The sequence below is a fragment of the Octopus bimaculoides genome, chromosome 6 (assembly GCF_001194135.2).
Source record: "Octopus bimaculoides isolate UCB-OBI-ISO-001 chromosome 6, ASM119413v2, whole genome shotgun sequence".
NCBI classification, from domain to species: domain Eukaryota; kingdom Metazoa; phylum Mollusca; class Cephalopoda; order Octopoda; family Octopodidae; genus Octopus; species Octopus bimaculoides.
The window spans coordinates 106,644,003-106,644,441 of NC_068986.1; the positions used below are offsets into that span (position 1 = coordinate 106,644,003).

Below are 439 nucleotides of genomic sequence, written 5' to 3' on the forward strand. Positions count from 1 at the left end.
ATATATATATATATATATATATATATACGATGGGCTTCTTTCAGTTTCCATCTGCCAAATCTACTCACAAGGCTTTGGTCGGCCCGAGGCTATAGTAGAAGACACTTGCCCAAGGTGCCACGCAGTGGGACTGAACCGGGAACCATGTGGTTCGTAAGCAAGCTACTTACCACTCAGCCACTCCTCTACGTCTGATAAGAAAAATATGAAGAAAGTTTATCTTTGTTACACCTTTTTACTTACAGCTCACCATAATGTTCGTTATTGGGTTGAGACATGATATTTCGTTACAATGCTCCAATGATGGGTTTATACGCCTACCCTTTTCACTACAGAAGCAACTTACTTCATCGTTACATCCGTTACAACCTGTAAAAGAAAATACGTTTATGAAGACTAAAAACAAAAGACATGCTATTTCGCTGTTTGACGGGGGGGG

The 439-nt window shown here is 40.3% G+C and overlaps 1 protein-coding gene across 3 annotated transcripts in view; it reads right to left on the reverse strand.

Annotated features, from left to right (window-relative positions):
• LOC128248166 (uncharacterized) overlaps nucleotides 1-439 on the reverse strand; it is a 10,237-nt gene that overhangs the window by 6,428 nt on the left and 3,370 nt on the right. For all 3 annotated transcript variants that reach the window (XM_052969032.1, XM_052969035.1, XM_052969033.1), the window contains exon 3: nucleotides 244-369. In XM_052969032.1, the coding sequence (XP_052824992.1) occupies nucleotides 244-369 (126 nt within the window). The remainder of the gene's footprint in view (nucleotides 1-243; nucleotides 370-439) is intronic.